Genomic DNA, 18,305 nt, shown 5'->3' with positions numbered 1-18,305 from the left:
TTCATAATGAATATTTGACCAAATAATGTAACGTTATGGTTTACAGCTCATAAAACAACATGCATGTAATTAGATGGTTTACTTGGAAAATAATGAACCAGTGTTATATGATTTAATCGTCACCGTTACCGACCATAGCTAACAATAGCTGTACGTACATACTTGACACTGTTGAGCGAACTAAGAGTTTATATCCATGTTTTCCGTGAGGAGTTCTTGGGTTTGTTGTGGTTTCGTTTCATCTTTAAGTGTCAGTCGTTTGGATGGTCGGTGTTTGACAAAATTCGACGAATGAACGATAAATTATATAGTAGTATAATCAACAAGGTATTTTCCCATCGTTTTTATAGATACATATAATAGGTTACTTGATCGACTGTCATAAAAGTTTATGGGCTAATATATATATATTCTGCCTACTTCGCGCATATTAATTATACTCCATCAGCATTATAGTCTGCTGTACTCAGTATAGTAATACAAAATTGTGTCTACTAAAATATATCGTGGCCAGCGTGATGAATTAGGCCAGCAGCGTGTGAACTATTTGGAAAACCGGTCTGAGATGTGTATTGCAGGGTACGATACAATTTCATACTGTCTTAGTGGGGTACAACATATATTTCCTGGGGCGAATTACGAAAAAATTGATTTTATAGTGTTATACAAATTCCACGCCTGAAATAGCGACAAATACTCTGCTGGCTATCTCAAAATGTATTAGCCCATAGGCCTACATTTTGGGGCACAAATTTGATGTGGGAAAGAGCGCATTTTGCCCCTGCTACGTCTCTGTACTAGAGCATGTTTACATCCCAACATTCGCGTATACCTGAGCCTGAAATCTTTTCAGTGTCATTCAAATGAGACCGATTTTCAAGTTGTTTATTTCAAAATCATTGCCGAGTAAGCAATCGGTGGAAAGTGCACAGATTGCGTCGCAACCCTGTACAAGATTCAGAAAAATAAGATGCAGCCCTATAACTGCAGACTGGAATCGAAACATCCCCGCAATAAAACTAGTATTTATATCGGACTGTGTAAAATAAAATCTTCAGGCCTATATATGAACTTCAGTGTAATTTGATATATATTGCATACGAAGTATAACAAATATTCTTGTCTCTCATCTAGTAAAAGGAACGGAAACAGTGAAAATTAGAACGCCTATATTTCAAAGGTGGACAAGGGTTGTTAAAAAATAAACTTTTTATTTCAAATTTTACTGGCTATTCGATCAAATTGTAAGGTTAGTTAAAAAAAATCTGTGCACTAAATTTGTCTCAATTTCAACCTGCTGAAGTGAAGCTTTTAGTGTTGGAAATATTTGAATTTATTTATGAATTCTTTTCTTCAAATCTTACTAGATATCTCATGAAATTGTTAGGTTGTCCGAGAAAACAGTGCATAGCAAATTTGGCTCAATTCCAACAGACATAAGCGAAGTTTTGTGAGGACAAATTCGCTTCTACGGGTTGGAATCGAGCCAAATTTGTTATCCGTTGTTTGTTGAGACAACTTATCAATTTCATGGCGTCAGCAGTAAAATTTGAAATTTTTTTTTAATAAATTCAAAATTTTCCTACTCTAATAGCTTCGCTTCTACAGGTTAGAATTACGTCAAATTTGGTGAGCACCGTTTTTTAATCAAACTAACAATTTTATAAAATCACCAGTGAAATTTGAAAATAAGTTATTTTTGAACAACTGAACAGTCCTACTACACACAATGCAGCTCCATTGTCAAATCCAAGTATCATAATTGAGTCATGACCCCATCATCGTAACTTGGCAATTGCTGGTCTTTATCGACCCAACTCGTTTCATCATCGCGGCTATTTGACAATTCGTCAAACTGAATCTCTGAGTCGTCCTCGACTTTTCCGATTGGCTTGTACAGATACAAGGCGGTAGAAAACAACACCGCAGATAGAGCTTTGCAAAGAAGCGCTGAAATCGATACACAAGCGAATGAGCAGTTAAATTACTCAAACTAGGAAACGTAAAACTCACAATTTAATTAAGATCAGACTTGGACAACTATAGATTCAGTAATTATAATTCTAATCTAATTTTGAATAGATGGAACATTTTCTATTCGTTCAACTCTGCTTGCGATCCATCCCGAATTTGATCAAAATGTAGCGCAACTCATTACGAACTCACCAGCAACCAGAATATAAGTTGCAACCTCGTCGCTATCATGTATCCAACAAGATCCTTGTTCGTCAGAACACTCCGACACTTGCCATAATTTGCATGTGGCGTCGAATATCACTCCAAACACGATAGGGCCCGGTATACTGCCGAGGGCCCGCACGATCCACCATTGAACGCCGATCGCAAAAGATTTCTGTGACTCTGGTACGCATCTAAACGACAAAGTAGCATCACTGCAGAGGACACCGCGGCAGTATCAGTATCAGTTTATTAACATTTTCATCATTTCAAAACACCACAAAACTGCGATACAATGAAAAGATAGGAAGATGTCGAAACGACTTGGGAGTAGTCTTTGAGTAGGCGAAGTAGAAGAGGCATGCACAGTGCACACTGAATGAAAAGTAAAGCAGTGTTTCTCAACCGGGGATCCTCGAAGCATTTTCAGAGGGTCCGCGAAAGCTCTTAATTTGCAAAATGGTTGATAACCTCTTTTTTTTTCATTTTATGAAATCACTTTGCAGTTTCGCTTCATTATACTGACACCAACAGAATGGGCCTCGACGTCCACACTACGCAAACTAATTTTAATTGCAAAATTTCCTACTGATATGCTAACCTATTTTCGTTTAGAGATGTTTTGTTGGGGTTTGTGGAAAATAAGTGAATTAAAAATGTTTGCAAAAATCAATTTTCTCCTATGATATCCACATAACCACTATTCCAGAATAACTTCAAGATGAGCTGTCATAGATAGAAATGGCCATAGGCTGGACGTTATCTGGTCATTAAAAAAGCTGCTTCTCAATTTTGGTGCCATATATGTTGCGATCCTACCGAAAGGTGTCGTCGGAAGCGTTATCCGTTATTAATATATTCACCACAACCTATCTTCGTGGAAATGGATCGTCGGGACTTGTTCATATTTTAATCAAAAGTACGAATTTTCGAGACACGACCACATATTTTAAGAAATGCAGCTGCAGAATTCGCTTTGAAATAACAGAATTCTACGCAATTTCTACATAAATAGTATGATGTTATTTGCAAGAAAAGTCATTTTGCTGCTGTTCATCACCATACTACAGCTAATATTTGCACAAGACAGATGACGGCTGCACGATTATGGAGCTAGATTTGAACTCAAACTTGTGTGTGTAGGGGAGTCAACGGGTGTCCGTGACGGCCCAAAAGGGGTTCACGAAGATAAAAAATTTGAGAACCACTGCTATATATACTACAGTTGAATAATATCTATGTGATATCGACATCAGATGAAGCTTACATCTGTAGCAGGGGTGGTCAAAGTAGTCATTCATGCGATTCAGTACCAGCGGAAGTACAGCGATTTGCAGAGCACGGCAAATCCACTTAAAGTAGGCAGGTATAATATGGCAGGCCTAATTAGGTTAGGTAAGCAGTGCTAAGGTAAGTCATTTTAGGAGAACCTGCAACGACTTTCTATACTAGACAGAATCTAAAAAGTGGAAAGAAAGTAGCTCGGCTTTACAAACTGTTGATGTAGAAGTGGAAGTAGTCTTAAAAGTAACGAGTGGAGTAAGTAGTGAAAGTAGACAAACCCCACTTGAGTAATTCGAAAAAGCAGAAATACTTCTTTACTGAACAGTGATCGGTTATAGGTATCAGAGTTGGAAAACATAATTTTCAGGCTTTCCCAATTAGATTATGGAATGACTGAATTCGCAAAATCTAGAGAATTTAATTTAATTTTTAATTAGGAAGAAATACAACAAAAATAAAGTTGATATCAAATCAGAGCCCAATCTCGTAGAATGGCAAATGTCTGCACACCAAACTTAATCGTTTCGTGCTGTACAGTTCTTCTGTAGGCTGTAGCATTTTCAGGAAAGTTTAAAACAGACTAGAATTATAATGATAACATAAAAGCATTTCTCAAATTAGATTTGAATTAGATTATCGACATTTTGCTGTAATTAGTCTAATTAGACGGCTAGAATTAATTCGACTTAACGCAGTATATGAATTGTCACGAAGGAACGCGGCCATTCTAAATCCAGTTACCTCATAACGATCAAAAGTACTGGCGTAGTCGTCATGAAATTGACCATGACTATGAAGAAGAAAATCCCGAGAAAAGGCGCCAACACGTCACACGGCTCAACGCAAAGCCCGGACGTGGCTGTATCTGACACTCCGCCCACACACGAGCAGTCTTCAAAAGCCTGTAAAGACATTGTGAGCGTCGTTAACTATATCAGAGCCTCTTATGAATTTTCGATCATTATACCTTATCTCCCGACTCTCTGGTGCATCCCGCGAAGCAACTTGAAAAGTATGTTAAGTTGTCAGATCCGCAGACCGGAGAAAAGTATTCTCCTTGACATCCGCATTGAAGATTGCACTCAGTCGATAAATTACCGGTCGTTTCAGAGCCTCTGAAAGAATGTAGGCTAGATGGATAGAAGTTATGGAATGGCATGTAGGTGAATTCAACATGACCGATTAGGTTCGAACAGTGGTTATTAGCCGTCATTGGCCTGACGAAACCGTACGCGGTCTGTAATTTTTCGGCGACCCCCAAATTCTGGCGCAGTCAAAACAAATATCATCCAAATCACACATCTAATCTCATCATATTAGCCTCTACTATAGAACAGAACTGTGGCCAAGTCACAAGGTTCCGAGACAGAAGTCAATATTACTTTCACAGTTTTGACAAAAGGTGGTCATTACCAAATTATTTCCCTTTTTCGAAGTATTTCAGGTAGATTTAATCTACATGAGAGTTTTCAGTTTTTTTAGGCAACACTAGTCGTAAAATATACTTCCTTTTCACACAATTGTAAATCTCTAATTTTATGTCTACTTGAGTAGAAATTGACGGCGATACTTCTACTTTTACTCGAGTACCGTCAATAACTTATTTGGCCACCTCTGGTCTTGACTCGAGTCATTTTCAATTCATCCCCGAGTCCAAGTCATGGAGAAACAGGTAGTGTCCGAGTCATAATGTTGACTCGAGTGCGAGTCCAACCCATAGTGGCGAACCCGTATTATCAGGTAAGTCAGGTTGAACTCACTTTTTTAAAACTCTTGGGTGATATCGAAGGCGTCACAATCATAATATACTCACTCTTATTAAAACAGATGATAGACAGTTGCTGGGCCTATTTTTCACGTATCGATCCTGATAGGGTTTTTTCAAAAATAACTTCACTGATTCACTGATTAAATTGTTAGGTTGCCTAATAACGATGCACACCAAATTTATGGCTCAATTCCAAACTGTAGAAGTGGAGTTGAATCATTCTACATTTTTATGGAAATAACTAAAGTCAAGTCAAGTCAACTCAACGATGTTATCGACTCGAGTCGAGTTATTACAGCCCTGTTATAGAATACCAGTGCACAAAATGAATCAGCATCAACAACAGCGTTACAGGAACAAACCGTTAAAACATTATTTCACACAAAACAATAAGATTGAATGATTATTTAATGCTAATCAGTGTGATTTCTGCTACACGAGTTGGGTGCTCGCTTGGACCGCAGCCAAACCCCTGCTACAGAATCTGAGAACCCCGAATATCAATCTCTATATTAGTGTATCCAAATTATGTAACAGTGAGGTGGAAGTTTCATAAATAAAGGCAACTGAATAGTATACATGGAAAGAAGCAGGGCTGAAACCAAGTCGCAAGGTTCCGAGTCAATCTCGCTTTGATAGTTTTGACTCGAGTCAAGTCGAGTCCAAGTCGTTATGTTTAGTATTCGGTTTTGAGTTCAATCCGGTTCAACCAACTTGCTCGAGTGATATAGAATGACTCGCATTCATAATATCGCAATTTTACTCAGCCCTATTTGTTTCTGGCCCTACTTTCCAAGTATCAGGACTGATAGACGAAATACCAATCATGTGGTGACTTTACTATTCCTCGCAGTGAGAATGAAATGTCTGTCTTGGCCATCCTTGTCTCGAGTCATGGGACTTGGTTTGATACATGCACAATGACTCGAGTACAAGTCGAGTCAATAAACAAATTGACTCGAGTCATTACAACTTAAAAGAAAAGCCAATAACTATTCATATTCAAACTGAATATTCGGTGAATACCAACTTGTACGGTACAGTAGCTCCTGCGACGTCTGTTGTCGGGCAATGTAACAAACAAATTGGAACCGTGCACAGGACCGAGATGCAGCATATGATGCACATTTTGATAATTCCGGATGTCTTTAGCTTCATCCGATTGATAATAATTGGCGATAGCAGCATCCCTAGTATCCCTCCCGGAATTGCAATTGTCCCTAGATAGTCCAGGTATAGATATACATATAACGTGCATCACTTATTGCTGAATCGAGTATTAAATTACTATTAATTGTAATGATTATTTCGAGTACTGGAATTATCCGCTCCTTGTCCCTCGACAGTATATTTTCCACTGAGTAAGCCCTAAAATCTCGATTAGTCGTATTTCAGCATTCGAAACATGTAGTACTAAGGTGGGTGTCTGATTAATAGACTATTCCAAGTCGTTTTGGCACCATATTCTATCTTTTCATTGTATCGTAACCTTGTGGTGTATTGATTTGATTTAAATTTTAATAAAATGATCATGATGATGAAACAACGACATATAGGGTGAAGCCAGTACAGTGCAGCCAGGGCTGAAACGGCATTTTCTGTACTATTCTGTTCTGCAAGAGGGACGAAATTGTACCACAATAAAGACAACTGTGAAGCTGGCAACGCCTTATGGAAGTTCATCGTCGATTGTCACCGCATGGGTCGTCATTGTTTCACTATAATCAATCAACCATCTTGTGTTAAAAAGAACGAAGTGGTGCTTTTGTGTTATAATCTAACGATAGTAATTGCATGCCCTTGTACGAATTAAGCGGATTCGACTGTATAGACATAGTCACCTGCATATAGACCGGCTTCTGCCGAGGTAAGGTTAAACTGCGTTTGCAGGTATTTTGGCAAGAACGCCGTGAACGCTGAAACGATGAATCCTTCCGAGCAGCCGGCAAACGTTGTGAAAAGGAACGGAGTGTTGCGAAGCATGAGATACGTGGCGCGAGGTAAATCTTTGATTGACACTCCGAATTCTTCATTCTCCACGATATCTTCTGACGCTCCGGCGTGCACTTCCGACTCCTTCAACGACCTTACCTTGGCACTGCCTGATAAAAAATGATGAAAATGTAAATGACCCTGGCAGTTTCAATAAAGTGTTTGGGACACGATGACGTTGAGTATTGAATTTTGTCGTTTATTGGAGACAAGTTTTTGGGTAGTGATAAAACGAATCAAAATGCTCACATTTACCTTTGGAATAGTGTCTGCAACATTACTCTCCCTATTCGTCCAATGCATGTATATGATATAGCAGGGATTGGCAATGCGTAGACAGACATGCTATGCTTCCTGCGCGAGCCGCATATCAAAAATCCTAGTTTTAAAAGAGCCACAACCGCAAATTCAAAATCACTGATTTTTTCCGTCACAATGAAACGTAGGCTACGGAAGTTAATTGATGTGTGGTGATGCGGTGCGTCTCCACATGGGCTGCCAGGTGTTTAAAGTCGGGCTTTTATGTCGTCAAAGCAGTACGGAGCATTTAAGGAAGATTTCAGCTCGGTAATCGTATTACTCAGTAAATATGTCTTCGTGGCAAAGTTTTGGTGTTTGGTTTCGTAATGACGATTCAGGTTAGGGTTAGTTCGGATATCAATAATTTTCACTATCCGGATAACGGATATATCCGTATATTTGGAATTTAGCTAACCGGTTAACCGGATAGTGAATCCTAAGTGAGATAATCGATTTCACGAGGTCTGCATGAAAAATGGATCGCAAAATCATTACACAGTGTATTTGCAGCTCCCTCCTTATAAAGCACACCGCATCAATAGTGGCATCCTGTAGCCGGGACCAAGTTTTGTAACAAAGAGTCCAGACGTATTAAATGCTCTTTCTGCTTCCACAAAATGGGCGGAATATAGTAAGCAGTGCTTCCTTTTTGCCCATTCTTCTGTTTAGGTGTCCAGTACTGGAAGGTCGAGTAGCTGATACCGGAATTGAGGCCGACATACTAGCTCGCTCTAATTCCTCCATGAGAAATTCACATGATCAGGCCCGTAGCCAGCCGAAAAATAAGGGGGGGATGTTTTAAATAAAACGAGGTGGTTTAGATTTTTTTCGAATTTAGTATCAGCGGAAATCAATTACGCTTGCACGCACGAACACGAACATGTTTCCGGAATGCGAACATTCGATGTCATTCAGTTTCGCAATCTCACTCATTAATCACAATCGCTGATCATAATAATCTCAGCGGCATATTGTCTCCAAGCCACCAAGAGATAGGAGCCAACGCATGCCAGACCCGAGACTATGGTTACGCCAGCGATGATATCGTTCGTACCATGCCTATTGCAGATGCGATTGTGCAGGCCAGCAATAATATCGTGAGCACCAAGCCAATGCAGATGCGATTATGTAGGCCAGTGACGGTATAATGTCCACAGAGCCTATTGCAGATGTGATTCTGCCAGCGGAACTATAGGCTTGTTGAAGACTCGAAAAATCAGGCCAGCGACGATAGCCGAGATCGCGGCAATCAATGACCTATAATTTGGCGATCTTCTCAGCGGGAGATTGCGTCGCGTTACGCAGTGCATTGACGTATCCCGCTAATTGACGTATCCCGCTAATTGGCCGCGCGAAACACTGATAATACGACTTATTGAAGCTTCCTAAAAGTTTAAAACACATTATTAACGATACTATTTTATCCGGTTAACCGGCATATTTATATCCGGATATCGGATAATAAAAAAACCTGCGGTTAACCGGTTAACCGTTATCCGGATAATCCAACCCTAATTCAGGTTACTAGCGTTGTAATTAGGGTTGAATTTAAAACAAAAATCAAATTAAAAATAACGTGTTTAAAACAAGGCCCTAATTTAAAACATGTTTTTTTAGCCTTGACGTCACGAATAATCGATTGTGACGTCATAGTGGATCGAAATTGACGATTGAAACTATAGGGTAAAAATAGCTCCTTTGACGAAATATCTACTATAACTGTTAAACCGACTATTTTGAGTGTTCCAACCATCCCATATAAATATACGTCGGCTAAATCGGGTGGTAATTGCCCGCAGGCTCATACAATATGATTTTGGAATATATTTACACATTTATGGCATAATTTTACAACTTAAAAAAACACATTAAAAAAAAGCCCTTTGTTTAAAACAGTTTTGTAACACATTTGTTTCAATGCAACCCTATTTGTAATCATTAAGGGAATCTTGCCAGATAAAGCACAATGGCTAACCCACATTACAACTGAAAGCAAATTCTTCCTTCATTCTCTTTTAAAAGATCTATATTTACTTCTCATACTTACTTTTCTTGCTATTATCTCTGAACGACATTTTATTGCTAGCAGTTACAATACAAATCAAAGAGGGGTATTCACCATTGTTAGCCCTGAAATGGCCGTAACCTGCGCTACCTTCATTAATTATCACTTTCATTGTTGAACACAACGATTTATCATTGATCGATGGCCGTTGACCGTTGACCACGAACCATTGTTGCGGGTGAAACGTTTATGTGAACTCGATGCGAGAGTTCAATCGCAAAGTTCTAACCCCGTAGTGCCACCTTCCCCTAAATTCTACAAGTGTTACGTAAACCATAAGGAAAGAAACACCACGAAAACAATACGAATATTGTTAATACTCGATAGAATGCGTCAATTTATAATCATGTTAAACCTCTCGAGCACAGTGGCGAAACGCATGAGCATTAGGGCTCTTCAAAAATGACTTTTTCCCCCTCAAATCGCACTGGCTACTTGATAAAATTGTTAGGTTACCTAGTTTAAGCCTATACACCGAATTTGGCTCAATTCAAACAGTAGCCGCATTGCTACAGGAGAAGAAAGTTTCTATTTATTAAATAAAAATAAATAACAAAAAACTTGAAAGTTTTCTGTTCACCCCATGAAAGTGTTAGGTTGTCTATAGAAACGATGTTCATTTTTTTTAGGGGTAACCTGGAGGAACCGCAGTAAACCTCCACCCCGTTACGCTTGCGGCAGCCCATGTGGCATTACACCACCGGACTATTGCCACAAGCGCCTTAATAGGTCACTCTTGGGTCGAAAGTACCCAAGAGCTCCCAAAAGGTTGCTTCTTCGTTTGCTTGTTACCTTCTTAGTTGCTTCACTTGTTAGGTGCAAACGGCTGTCACAAGCAGGCTTTGGCTGGGGGCGTCTGCGGAGGCTTGTCCCGCCGCCACCATACTTGTGACTTTTTCCCCCGCACTGGCTACTTGATAAAATTGTTAGGTTACCTAGTTTAAGCCTATACACCAAATTTGGTTCAATTCAAACCAGTAGCCGCATTGCTACAGGAGAAGAAAGTTTCTATTTATTAAATAAAAATAAATAACAAAAAACTTGAAAATTTTCTGTTCACCCCATGAAAGTGTTAGGTTGTGTATAGAAACGATGTTCACCAAATTTGGTTGAATTCCAACCAGTAGAAGCGGAGTTATTGCCGTCGAAAAATTTGTATTCGAATAAAATAGTATTTACGGTGGTCACCACTATAATAAATAATTGTAGAATTGGTCGCGGTAAATACTATTTTATTCATAATCCAAATTTTTCGATGGCGATAAATCCGCTTCCACTGGTTGGAATTGAACCAGTGTCTTGTCTTGTCTTGTAGGCTTAAATTAGGTAACCTAACAATTTTATCAAGTAGCCAGTGCGATTTGAGAAAAAAAGTCATTTTTGAAGAGCCCTAATGTGCATGTGCATTGTGCAGTTTGCCCACCCATGTGATACAGCAATAGACAGGGTTGTAATTTGTAGTTTTGAGTCGAGTCAAGTCGATTCGTTATTAATTTGCCATCATAGTCAAGTCCGAGTCTAGTTCAGGCAGCAACTAGTCGAGCCCGAGTCGTAGTGTACTGTAGTACACCGTTTATAATCGAGTTCAAATCAGGTTCAACTCATGAAGCTCTTGGCTGATATTGAATGTCCCGAGTCGATAATATACTCATTTTTCTCAGTCTTAAAATGTTTATTCAAACAGATAACAGACGCTTTATGGTCTTGAATCAAGTCACGTAGAATGTCTCGAGTCGTATGGCTTGGTTGAGCCATGCGCAATGACTCGAGTACAAGTCGAGTCAATACACAAGGTGACTCAAGTCTATAGTCAAGCCACTTTTTGCGTTTTAGAAAATGACACGAGTCGAGTCAAGTCAACGAAAAATCGCGACTCGAGTCATTACAAACCTGGTTTTGTGGTTTATCGTACCTGGAAACTGCTTTGGGAAGCCAAACATTGGGAGCGAAACAAATATCCAAGCCATTCCCGCTGCGAGGATGTAACCAATCCACCACGCGCCCACCCATCGCGGATCCGAGATATCCAATTCAATCCTGCCGGAAAATATACCAGATAAATAGTGAAACCTAAACTAAACCTAAACGATTTCGTCGGAGGAGGTAACCAAATACTTCTACTTTTTCTGAGTTCTTGGATAGGTTTTGAGTGTAGGCCTCTACTTGAACCACTTGGTCAAACGGTCATGTTCTCAACTACTTTCGCACTTCTACCCTCAGTTTTTTAAGCAAAACTAAACCCACCACTTACACTTTATATTTTGTGAAGTAGAAAGAGATTTTGTGAGAAGTTTTCGTCAAGTTTACGGGTGAAATTGTGCTACTGGGCGATTTTACCCCTGTATCACTGTAATTAAATATATTTAGGAAAATTGCACCGATATTTTTAGTGTCAGTAGTCGTTTAAGAATACTTTTCAAACCTTCGTTCTCTATACTTCCGCTCGAAGTAGTCTTGGCGTATATTGGAAGTCGTTATTCTACTTCTAATTGAGTACAGATATTCTACTTCTACGTATATACTTGCCTACTTTGACTATCTATATACGCGATTGATACCTGTGATACCTGAGTGATACCGCAGTATGGTACGTATTAGTGCGGAGCGGATCGACAAATTATCTGGTCCGGCTCCGATCCGGTTGTTCAATTCTCTGGTCCGGCTCCAATCCGGCTCTGGCCAAAAATGAAAAAGTCCGGCCAGAAATCCGGCCCTACACGATACGGGGATTCCGTGAATAGATAAATATGCCTCGTTTATGTTCGCACTGGCTTGGCGGTTACTTGCGTGTGGTTGGTTAGTTATAAAAGTCATGCTTATCCATAAAGATTGTGACCGTATCAAAAAAGTAGTGATCCGGCTCCGATCCGGCTCCGGCCGTAACAGAAAAAGTACTGATCCGGCTCCGATCCGGTCCGGCCAAAATTGTAAAAATCGGGCCAGATATCCAATCCGGCTCCGGTCCATGATCCGCTCTAGTACGTATGTGTTATGCTCAGTTACTTTAAATGTAGTACATTGATTCACATTTCCTTGGTCATGTAGGAATAGAGATCGTTTATTTTCGAAACGGGAGGTTAGTTTTTATCAAGTCGGCAGACCATTTTTGTTATCCTCCATCTACCATCTCCCAGAGCGCCGTGCGTTCTACCATTACGCTATCTCGTCTGTATTTGGATATATAGGCCCCCTGATTTGGTGGCAATAGAACGCAATACTCAGTATACTCATTACTCACTCATCTGGCTCCAAGACGTCGAAATCGACATATATTGTCAACGATAATCCGCCGATTGCAAATCCCAAACAAGGTCCCAAAATTGTAATGGCATTTGCTAATCCTGAACAACAGAATAGCTGTGATATATTTCAGACTGTACTGGTCTAAATTTGCGATGTTGTGAAGAATAAATTTCTGTGTTGTAAAAGCATAATCCAACTACGGAATAACTTCGGCCCGCATCTACTTTCGTTAGCCATATGGAGTCTTAAAATCAAAATTACTCTCTAAAAGGCTTCTTTTCCTGTCTGTAGTGCGTACTGTACTGTACTGTCGCTGCAAAAGACCATCAAGCAGACGACAACAACCGAATCGTTTTGTTGAATAACAACAACAATGTATAAGTAGGCGTACCAGTAGTACAGGGAATTCGGTAAGGTTTCGCGGCCACGATAAAGTCAATAATTGACTTTGTCGAACGATGATTTGCTTGTCCCAAGATTTAATAGGCTTCCGGAGGTGCACAATTTCAATATCGCAGTACAAAATATGTTCGTATCGCCAAAATTTAATCCATTTAGAGCTTTTCGACTGACTCTCATCTTGAGCCACCGTCAGTAAATGCGGTTTCCTCTTTATGAAAGAGTCAGTCGAAACGCTTCGAGTCGAATATATTCGGCGATATGAACTGAACAATGAACATGTTATTTGTTCAGACACTGACGTCTCAAGATTGCTAACAGATGTTTGTCTGACAACCTCGAGCATAGGTCATATATATTTATATCCATACGGCCCAAAACAACGAGGGTGGCTTTGAAAACTTCAAACTGTTGCCTGCAATGGATGTGTTTGTAATAACAATGCATTTGTAACACGGATGTTTAAATCACGGTCCTTGTAAAACGTGTTTTGTTTAGACATGAGCGCCTGTATATGCAAAATACCTTGTAAAATTACAACATTTGGTTCGTTTGCATTCATGCGCACTGTTCAATGTGCATGTGCACGACTTAGAATATTCGAAAGTAATTCCATCCGGCCTATACTGATCTCTCAGGCGCTTTTACATTACTCGTAAAGCTTACGTCGATTACATGATTGAAATACTGAAAGCTGGCATTAGGAGAAATGATAGAGAGAAAAATGAAGATAACTTAAATGTATAGACAAGTATTATAATGATAAAAACATAATATATAATGTGTAAAATGCATTTCGTTGAGTTCGCCATTTGCAAACGACACTTCAGAACGACCGATTCGGGTACATAATGCCGATGGGACATACGTACCTATGTATAACGCGGCCTTTTCTTTTGGCAAGCTGTCTTCCAAAATAGTGAACCCCACAGTATACAAGCATATGCATCCGAATCCTTGTAGAAACATGGCAGTCATAAAAAGGTAAAAGTAATCGTCCAGATTATCCTCTTCTGATGATGATGCGGCACATTCCGGTGTCGTGCCCATAGGGTCGCAAAGCTCTGAGTATATTGAAAGCAAATTATAGTAATTATTGAGCGGCAATCGTATTTTCGAAATCGCTGGCATCTAATAATTGTTATCATTTATCTGTTATTTCTCCAGTTGCGATTCATAGAAGTTAAGTAACTTCGTAGGCCTAAATTTCAATTGAAGTACCAGTATATGTATTTCCCATTCCCATAATAAAAAAAAAATACTGTCAAAAACAAAACCAGTTGACATACGCGCGACAATTCGAAATTCCCATTCAAAATACTGAAACCATTCAAGTCAAAATACGTGGAGAATCCATTCGTGACGATCAATAAGAGACAAAAATGCCGCCAACGCACGGAACACATGTAAAATGATATTATTTATCGTACCTGAATAATTTTCTCCATATTTGTACACGTCTGTCGTGAAATGAGGAATGGAGAACACGAGACACCCCAGTCCGAATATAACTGAACTGATCGCTAGCATTTGCGGCTTGTGCCCCCTATTTCCGTAGAACGTAACGAAGAGACAGAGCAAAAAGTACGCAAAGTCATAGCTAATCACGATCAGGCCAGCCTGGGTGCTCTGTAGCCTGAATCGGCGTTCCAGTGTTGATAAAACGACGTTTCCGTAACCGTTCACCAATAGCCCTGAAATATGGGAAATTGATAAATCGTCGGAGAATTTTTGTCACAATTAGGAATGGGCAAATGATTCCAGTTCTCGAATCTGCATTCCGAATGAATTGTACTTTTTGAGATATGATTCTTTCGAGCACTGAAATTCCCTGATATTCCTTGACACTATGAGTAAATTTATCAACGGCAATTATTGTTTCCGTACTATTACTCGATTCAGCTCACACAATGTGAGCATAGTGTCCTACATGTTGAGGACACAGTGAGATTGAACGGCTTACCGCATTTGGGATACGTCATACTTCTGATTTGAGCAGAGGCAAATTTACGGCCATTTTCGACCGGCTTGCCGAGCGCTAAATTCGATAGAACGGGCATCAATTGAAAGCCGCTACTGTACTGATTACGAAAATATAAATTTTATCGTACTCATGGTTCAGGAACCCCCCAAAATCAGTCTCCAATTTTGCATCGTGATGAAGTTTGGCATTGTGACGCAACAACTCTGTCTGGCAAAACGAAAGTGAAGCTAAGAAGGAAGAGACAGACCAGGGGTGGTCAACCTTTTCGGCTAAAGGCCCACATGAAGTTGACGAACGTAAAATTTTCAAAGCTTAGAAATGAACTAGGTCAATAATATTATTACTTGAGTATATTGCGGGTCTACTGTATACCGCCCACTGGGCTCAGCTTGCAAGGACAGGACTATTCGGCATCTGGACATATCGATATCGAAGGTTTCCGCTAATATGCGACAATCATTTTGTGCCTACATTTCATTGTGGACGATTTTTCTGCGAGCACAAACGCGAAAAGACTCTCTTGCAATTGCGAATATAGTTAGACTCACCCGGTGAATAGGGCGTTTTTTCATTTTCAGGAGGTGGTAGGCTACCAAGCAAGAAATCGTGTGACAATTAAACACGCGAAGCGTGAAGAAAAATTTTACTACGATTTTAGTTTATTGTAATGTACGACGATTTAATAAAAATGTGACTGGACCCTGGATCTGCCAATGCGTCGGAACTGATATTTTAGTCAAGTGTCACGGCCAGACTAATCAAATTTTTGGTTGGCCTTGCAAGTTCACAATCTGAGAAATTCATTTTGATAATATAACAGGATTTCGATAATATAATAGGAAATGACCTCGCGGGTCACAATTGACCCCCTATGCCGCGGGTTGGCCACCCCTGTTAGGACACTATGTGAGGCATCGGCGCGCACATTTTATCTGTGTCATCATACAGTGAGCTGTTTCGAGATTACCAGAGCTGACCCGATGCTTCGTAAGCAAATGATTAGCCTACTATTAAATGATTAGCCTTACGTGATTTAGAACTTGGAAAAGTTCCGCTCGACGAAACTTTGTTTGCATCATTCAAATGAACTGTTTTGCAAACGATCACAGTGACACTTTCCAGTATGTCACTAAAATACATTTTGCCAAAGAAAATAAGATTTCACTCAGTTGGTCTGTTGCAACAATTGGCGCTATTGTGGTGCATTCTCTGCTCGAAGCATGTATAAATATTAAATTTTTCCGGAAGGATGTTATGTCTATATTATACAGATCACCCGTCGATTGTATTGCAAGAATCAAGAAAAAGGAGGCCTAAAGAAAAATAAACTGTTACTATATGTCCATCCTCAAACGTATCTTATGTCAACATCCACGATTATATCTACCTTGAGTCACCAGAAACATTGAAAACACGCAGAGATATCCCGCGGGAGTGTTGCATCTTTGAATAAAGCCAGGCCGAATCGAAGCCCAACCGCAGTCTCCTTCGTCTTCGATGCCTTTCAATTCCTTCTTCTCTTCTTCATTTTTGCTGCTAGGTTTTTCATCTGCCCCTGTCATATTTTACGTAAGCCAGCCTTAATCTACCAATCGATATGTTCCGCTGCAACTCGTAATCAGACGAACAAAGCTTGTCCTCACGCTATTTGAAGACAAACGTAGCGTAAAATGATAGCACACATAGTGCATGAGGTTTGTTTGTTGAAAGAGTGTCGCTGCATCTAAAGCTCATAGCCGACGGTTCATGAACAAATTAACAGAAATCAGAAATATCTATAGCGAAGAGTAAACATTGTTTCATGTGATCATGGTCGTAATGAGGCAGCGAAAGGGTTTACTTTACGTAATTACAAAATGTACATGGAACGGAATTACAATGATGACACACTACCGCCGTGATACAAAGTTGCACTACTGGAAAATTTACAGCTTTTTCAAATTAGATTAGAATTACTGGATTAGCGAAAACTCGGGAATTGAATCAAGTTCAGTTCATAGCAAATCAGAGTTCAGTCTCATGGGCAGGAGAGTGGAAAATGTCTTTCCAGCAAGCATGGCTTGTTTCGCACTGCAATGCATGGCTCTCGTGTAGTATTTTCTTGACAACCAGGAATTAGATCAGTATAAAAAATTAGACCACAGAAATCTTTGCGGGTAGGCGACTCAGTGCTGATTATGACGAGGTGTTCTTGAAGACAGTGAAATTATAGAAATTAAACATGAAACGGCAACGAACGATTTTGCAGCTTCGTTCCCCTTCGCTGAGGCTGGAGTGGCGAATTGTTTTGCGTAAGCGACATTAGGATTTCTGGCAATCCAAAAGCTATCTTCCCGAGTGCAGAAATTATTAAATCCGGTCTTGATCGAAAGCTACTGTTGCACCGATTCCAAAAAATATAAATTAAAATATGATCAGGCACTGATCCACCTAGAATCCGTCCTCCAAGTCTGAAATATCGGCATTGTTCGAACAATCGGAGAGTCGCAACGGGTCATTGCTATATGTTGTGGGGGGATAGCGTAGTGGTAACGATAAGTGCCTACTAAGCCGGTGGACCGGGCTCGATTCCCATCGGTTCATCTGGGCTCCTCTTCCCCCGCTGTCGCAGTTCTTACGGCAGCAAAAAAAGCCCAGAAAAAAGACCCGAAGAAAGAAAGCACTCACAAGGAATGGAAAGAACTAGTAGAAAGGACCGCGGCTTCAAAAAAGATCAACATCGAAAAGAACTGTGACGTCGGGCACTCTAGGCCGATGTGGATGTTACAGTAAATGATCGCTACTGATGCGTGTCGTTCGGCATCCTCCTATCTGTTCATTACATCGCATAGTGTCTTGTCGCATCGTACATTGTGTGTAACTTGTTCAGATGAAAATTATAACCCAATAATTGTTGTTGTTGATACCGAATTTCGTCATCCATCTCGGTATGGAACACTTTGAAAATTCACATATATCAATATCAAACTTCGCGACAATTCCTTTATGCGGTAGGCTAAACAAAATTTCGTATTATATACATTGATGAAGGAATCTAACACTGTACCAAGTTTCAAGACTGTGACTCGATAATTACAATAGTATTACGTTAT

At 39.8% G+C, this 18,305-nt stretch overlaps 1 protein-coding gene across 1 annotated transcript; it reads right to left on the bottom strand.

Moving 5' to 3' along the window:
• Window positions 1-868: 868 nt before the first annotated feature.
• Window positions 869-16,926, bottom strand: LOC145446789 (solute carrier organic anion transporter family member 4C1-like). Its single transcript, XM_080325157.1, has 11 exons — window positions 16,601-16,926; window positions 14,660-14,923; window positions 14,102-14,293; window positions 12,826-12,928; window positions 11,500-11,624; window positions 7,072-7,332; window positions 6,261-6,450; window positions 4,430-4,577; window positions 4,204-4,364; window positions 2,167-2,372; window positions 869-1,950 (listed from the first exon to the last, which is right to left on the bottom strand). The coding sequence occupies exons 1-11, from the start codon at window positions 16,773-16,775 to the stop codon at window positions 1,757-1,759; spliced, it is 2,019 nt and encodes a 672-aa protein (XP_080181283.1). The 5' UTR covers window positions 16,776-16,926; the 3' UTR covers window positions 869-1,756.
• Between the last annotated feature and the right edge of the window lie 1,379 nt (window positions 16,927-18,305).

The sequence above is a fragment of the Botryllus schlosseri genome, chromosome 9 (assembly GCF_051294905.1).
Source record: "Botryllus schlosseri isolate E-star chromosome 9, Bs_hap1, whole genome shotgun sequence".
In the NCBI taxonomy this organism is placed as follows: domain Eukaryota; kingdom Metazoa; phylum Chordata; class Ascidiacea; order Stolidobranchia; family Styelidae; genus Botryllus; species Botryllus schlosseri.
This window is presented reverse-complemented; position numbering and strand designations above follow the sequence as displayed.